Genomic DNA, 6,744 nt, shown 5'->3' on the forward strand with positions numbered 1-6,744 from the left:
TTTCCAAGAAAGATCGGAAGTAAGAGTTAATCTTAGAAGACGAAGGGTATATGACTCATCAAATACATTACCGTTCATAAGTATAAGAAGATTATTGCGATAACGATTGGCTGAAAAAAATTGAGTTTTATCTGAATTAAAGTTCACCAGCCACTGTGAGCCCCATGCTGTAGCAGAAGTGAGATCCTTTTCAAGCTGAAATGCCCCCTCCAAACAATAAGAGAGTGTTGGATTCTTATCAAGACAAGAATAAATGGTAGTATCATCAGTTAACAATGCCACCTTAAATGTGAGAATATCTGGAAGATCGTTAATGTAATCTAAAAAGTGTATAAGGCCATGGATTGAATCTTGAGGAACCCCTTAAGTTACAGGATATGAAGAAGAGGGCTTTCCATCGAGGACAAATTTTATATACAATTGGAAAGGAAGAACTCAATAATCTTAAAGATGTTGCCAGATACACCTTAAGAAGAAAGCTTATGAAGAAGACAAACATGCCAAACTTTATTAAAAGCTTTAGAAATGTCAAGAGCGATAGCTTTAACCTCTCCACCTCTATTTAATGCACTTTAAAACCTATCAGTTATTACTGTTAGCAAATCAGCTGTTGAACAAGAAGATTTAAAACCATATTGATGATCAGAAAGTAAGTTATTAGATTCAAGATGAGAGATTAAGTGTTTGTTAATTAAAGATTCAAAAATCTTCCTTATGATAGGAAGAAGACTAACGGTAGTTAGACGAGTCAGATTGCTCTACCGAACCTTTGATAATAAGGATAACAGATGCCGCTTTTCAGCATGCCAGAAAACAAGACTCTGATAAGCACTTGTTAAATAGTTTTGAAAGTATGGATAACAGCTCCAGGGAACACTTCTGAAAGACTAAAATAGGTGTGTTATCTGGAGCACAAGCCGTAGAAGAATCTAAGCAGGAAATCACTTTTGATACAGAAGCTGGAGTAATACGAATGTCAGTCAATGGATCAACCTGTTTGACGGCTATATTAGGTAACACACAACCAGTGGAATCAAGAGATGATATTGATGAAAAGTTCTGAGCAAACAACTCAGCTTTGTCTTTAGCTGAGGTGACAAAGTATGAACCATACAAAAGAGGTGAAATAGCAGATTTGCCATTTGTTATTGATACTGTTAAAGATTCCCCAAAAGTCACAAGAGCCTAATTTTTGTAATGAAACACGAGATTTTCTGACCTGAGATTAGCGATCCTTGGCGTAAGACAAGACCTTTTCACAATGGTTTCTAGCAATAGTTGACAGAGGCCTGTTTTCTGGAGAATTGTTTTGCTGATAGATATGGAAGTAACGGTTTCAATTGGAAATTGCAGCAGGGCAATATGGGGAAAATCATGAAGAAGAGTAAGTATTGTCTAGATTTATAATTGTTTTAGTGGTGAACCACGTTTCTGTGACTGCTATGATATGTGGGTAATCTAGTGATCCAATTCTAGCTTAGAAGTTATCCCATTCTTTTATTTTCCAAAGATGTTAGATAAAAATAAAGACATTTAAGTTTGAATTTTAAAAAACAGGTAGATGAAAAGGCAAAAGGAATATAGTCCTTTATCTTTTATCTTTTAGTCCTTTATCTTTTATCTTTTAGTCCTTTTATCTTTTTATCTACCTATTTTTTAAAATCGAATCAAAATTCTTATTTTAAGAATAAAAATTTTTGAAACAAGAAATAAAATATATTTAACAAAAAAAAGTACTTAAAACAAAAAAAAAAAATTCTTACGTGGCGGACAAGACTTTTTTTTTTGACTTTTTTTTCTTAAAACAAGAAACGTGGATTTTGCTGTGTATAAGTTTTTGGGTTTTAGGTTTTATTGATTTTGTTCATTCCATTGAATTGAGCCAGATTGCGCAGACCAGAATCCTTTTTTTATTATTATTTTCAATGCCCCAACTATGTTTTGTCCCTTGCAGATTAAAATTCTTAAATTTGGAAGAGCATTATTTCTAATTCTACATAAACATAAGCATAATTCATACAAAAGCATAAAGCTTAGAGAGAGCTTTCATTCTTGGTTTAGTCAAGTTTGACTGTTTTTTTAGTTCTCTTGCGTTATCTAAAGCTAATTGACATTTTTCATAGCCCTAAATTTTAATAAACACTAACGGGGAACATGAAGACACAAAATTAAATATACTGCTAATGCCAATAAAAACAGGATTAGGAATTGAGACATTTCTCTTTTTTCTTCTAACTTCTACATTGTTACAAAACACTTTTAGGTGGTCAAAATCTCATCGTTTTCTTATTTTATTGTCATTTCTCTTTGTTAACAAAAACTGTTTAGTTAACAAAGAAAAATGACAATCCAAACATTTTTTTACCAAAAAATGTTTGCACTGTCATTTTTTTTTAAAAAAAACCAATTTTCTTTTTTGAATTTCAATTTTTTCTTTCAAAAACCTCAAAAACCTTTTTCTTTTAAAAAAACTCTTCTAAAAACTTTCTATTCTTAGGGCCAGCAAGACACTAGGACACTAGAACTATATGTTCTAGTGTCCTAGTGTCTTGCTGGCCCTATCCACCACTACTTACCACCACCACTTAGCTATTTTGATTAGTATATAGGTACTATTTAGAGGTAACTTCAACTTATTTTTACATAGTAGGTTAAGTAAAAATCTTTTAAAACAACTGTTTTTATGTCAACTTTGTTTTGTTTTTATGTCAACTTTGCAAAATTCGCGTCAAAGAACAAGATTACTTTGAAATTTAAGTAAAATGATCATTTTGTGTTAATATTGTTGATCATTTTTAATTTAAATGGTTTGTAATGCTTCCAATGTCTAAAGGTTTTTTTCAAGATTAACTTTTTTTTGTTAAAATATTTATAAGATAAATTTCTTTTTCTACATTATTGCTAAAATATTATTTTATAAGCTCTTGCAATCTTTAACAATATTTGTGCAAAACTATTTCCTAGGACCAATGTTAGATATCATTCAGTTGCTAAGTTGTTTGTGAGTTTTCTTTGTTTTTGTTGTTGCAGAATTAAATTCTTATCTTTCTTTATATTAGAAGCAAAAAAATGAGTTGTTTAAAAAAACGAGGTTACCATTAGACGTAAAAAAATTTTTTTTTAAATTATTTTCTCTATTAAATTTGAACTAATATAAACTATAAATGCTGCACTTATAACCTGTAAATTCGTGAATTTAAAAATTAATAAAATCTTTAAGTTTAACTTTGATTAGTTATAAGTTATAGGTTTTTGGTTCCTGGAAAAAAAAATTGCTACTTTTTTGAAAAACTTAAAATTTATATAGCGGCATACTTTTACTCTAGTTCAAGAAGATATTTTTCTAGTAGGGTGTCACTTTTTAGTAAATGCTAACTTCTACTCCTAATCTTGTATTATATAACAAAATGTAAAGCTTAAGGAGTATGAAATGCTAAGTTAGAGCATTAGTGGCCAAATTCAACATCAATCTGATGAAAAATTAATGGTGCTAAGGATAATCCTATATAAAACTACTCCTAAACAAACTAAAGAAATTAGCTGACCACGCAACTTGCCAACATTAGCTCCATAAGCAGCCATCTGTATGCTAACGCAATGCTTTACATGCTTGCAGTTTAAGAAATTTTTCTGCTCTTGGTGTTATAGTAAATAATAACAATTAAACTGAGAAAAAAAAATAGTCAAGCTGAGAATAATGATTGTGTCAGTGTACTGAGAATAATGGTTGATTAGCACAAGCTGTAAGAAACATGGTTGAAATAACAAATCAAACTCTAACAACTCTCGGTTTCAAACGAAAAGATTCTTCTAGTAAGAGATAAAGATTCTTATAGTAATAGATAATGATTCTTCTAGTAAGAGATAAAGATTCTTCAAGTAAGAGATAAAGATTCTTATAGTAATAGATAATGATTCTTCTAGTAAGAGATAAAGATTCTTCTAGTAAGAGATAAAGATTCTTCTAGTAAGAGATAAAGATTCTTCTAGTAAGAGATAGATAAAGATTATGCTACTAACTTTCATTTATTTACCACTTATTTTCTTAGTAAAAGAAAAAGATAACCATGGTAAAGTTTCGATTTTTTTTGTTACAGAATAAATATTTTCTAGAAAACACACAGTATAATGCAATTGCTTTAAATAAAATTAATACTTTTTTCTGGTTTTTCAATTAAAAAATATTAGATAAAACATCGGTTTTTTAGATTTTCTTTTTGGGATCACGTTTACCACTGTATGCAGTGGCGGTTGATATAGTTTATTACATGCAGTGGCGGTATAACTAGATGACATTGTTAAACTTTTCGTAAAACTTTCGTTTTAACTTTTGAAACTAAATGAAAAATTTTTTGTTTTTTCGTTTTGTTTTGTTTAGTTGTACCCAAAAACTTTGCATCAAAACATTTATCAATATTATTTAAAAAAACCAATTTAATTTTAATCATCAATTCATTTTAAATGTAACTTGTCATACATTTGTGATTTTTTATATTTTTTACTATTTGTCGCAGAAAAAAAAATATTCAGAAAAAATTATTAAAATAACCTAATTTTTTGAGCAATTCTTTGTCATAAGAAACGGACGTGAAAGAGACGTATTTTTTAAAAGCTTTGTAACACTTTTTTGATATCGCTATTTTCATTTTATCGTCGTATTTTTGGTTACATTTTTTATATAAATAGTTGCAAGAGTTGCTGCTTTTCTGTTTTTACCTTGTTTGAAGTGTTGGTGTTTTGAATAATATTCAAAAAAAATTTCTTGCGACTATATTTGAATTGATTAATGAAGTTTATTTTTTAACATTCTTTTTACTTTTTGGAAGTATGTTTACGATTAGAAAATTAAATTGAATCTGTATTAAACAGATACGTACTTCTTTTTTATTTTTTTTTTTGAACTTAAAATTACAAAAACAAAAATAATAAAAAAAAGAAGAGCTAAATTGTAAAATGAAATAAAAATTTCATTAAAAAAAAAATTTCTTAAAAAAAAAAAAAAATTTCATTAAAAAAAAAAAAAAATTTCATTAAAAAAAAAAAAAAATTTCATTAAAAAAAAAAAAAAATTTCATTAAAAAAAAAAAATTTCATTAAAAAAAAAATTTCATAAAAAAAAAAAAAAAATTTCATTAAAAAAAAAAAAAAATTTCATTGGAAAAAAAAAAAAATTTCATTAAAAAAAAAAAAAATTTTATTAAAAAAAATTTGGTATTTACAAATGCTGAGTTATTGGTGGACTATCTTCTAAAATAGTAATAAAAATTTCTAAAATTATCATAATTTTTTTTAATGTTCTGTCGTACTGCTTGCTAAATTGAGCTCAAAATAATTCAGAGGTTTTATTTGTTTAGTGTGATGGAAAACGCTATTCTTTATTATCAGGAACATTATATAACAAGGATCTTATTTGTTTAGGGGTATTATTAAACTAGATCTTTCGTTCCATATTGCTTCTCAACGTTTTTAACATTATTCCTGGCATTCTTATTTTCAAAGTGGCTGATAATAGAACTATTACTCAGAGGTACATCAAATAAAGTTAGTCCAGATAATTAAAAGTCTCTCAATGGGCTTACCTATAAGTAAAGTTTCAAATCTACTTTTAAATATAAACTTACGAAGCGAAGGCTTTTCACTTTAAAAAACTTACAGCTGTCTGCTTTTTAACTTTAAAAGCTATATTTACAATTGATGTGAAATAAATATATATTTTAAATAGAAAAGTGGTAGTAAATTAAGTTTCATATTGGTGAGTATTTATATAAATAAAGTATTTTTTATGTTTATAAACAAAAATTGAAACCCTAACTTGTTCCAAAATTTTGAATAAAATATACTTAAAATTAATAATAAGATAATACTGAAAAAAAAAAAAAAATTCAAAAACGCGTGTCTTTAAATTTTACTTTACAACTAACCTCTACCCATTTTCTAAGCTCATCGAAAGAATCCATGATCATTTCATATTCGAATAAATACAAATCTTTTTGTTCGTAGCAATTCTTCTTTTTGAATAAAAAATCATACAATGAATTTTTATGACTTATTCTCTCATTCGTAATGAATTCTTTGGTAACATCTTTGCTTATGTCAGCTTCATATATAGAATCATATCCAAATAAAAGTACGCTATTATTTGAAATACTATCCACGTCATGGCTGATGCTTTTTGGTGAACATGGTTTGCTCCATTTTAACATTTTAGTCTTTCATTAATATACATTATGACAATATTTATTGTAAATTATAATAATCAAACTAATTTTCAAATTACTTTATAATTCTTTAAACAACAGTAAATATTTTTATAATTTGTGCTATAATAAAAGCACGCGCATTAAATTATTTTATCTTTTTATTTTATTCTTTTTTATTAATTTTTTTTTTGTAAAAAAATAATAATAAAAATTCGATCTAAAACTTATTATATCAGTTTAATTATTACGCAAGTTTTATTAAAAGAATTAATTTCTTATCGATTCGCAAGATTTTCTTAAAGTAATATTTTAATACTCTACCATTAAAATTTCTTTAAGAAGAAATATAATAAAACAAGTAAAAAGAAAATAAATGCAAAATATTCTTCAGTTTTAATAAAGCCACAATTTTAAAGTACAATATAAAAACCCCGAAGATTTTTGAAAAAATTGTGTAAAACGTTTATAAAACATCAAGGACCTAAAGAACTTTTTAAGTTTAAATTGTCGTCATATGGTATTGAAGCTATTTAATGGATTTCCT

General features: G+C 26.8%; 1 protein-coding gene across 1 annotated transcript in view; it reads right to left on the minus strand.

Annotated features, from left to right (window-relative positions):
• The window catches only part of LOC100204021 (putative uncharacterized protein DDB_G0282133), a 59,533-nt gene extending 53,122 nt beyond the window's left edge, over window positions 1-6,411 (minus strand). Inside the window, exon 1 of the mRNA XM_065811320.1 lies at window positions 5,922-6,411. Within this exon, the coding sequence (XP_065667392.1) occupies window positions 5,922-6,203 (282 nt within the window). The 5' untranslated portion in view covers window positions 6,204-6,411. The remainder of the gene's footprint in view (window positions 1-5,921) is intronic.
• Between the last annotated feature and the right edge of the window lie 333 nt (window positions 6,412-6,744).

This window comes from Hydra vulgaris, chromosome 12 (genome assembly GCF_038396675.1).
Source record: "Hydra vulgaris chromosome 12, alternate assembly HydraT2T_AEP".
NCBI lineage: Eukaryota > Metazoa > Cnidaria > Hydrozoa > Anthoathecata > Hydridae > Hydra > Hydra vulgaris.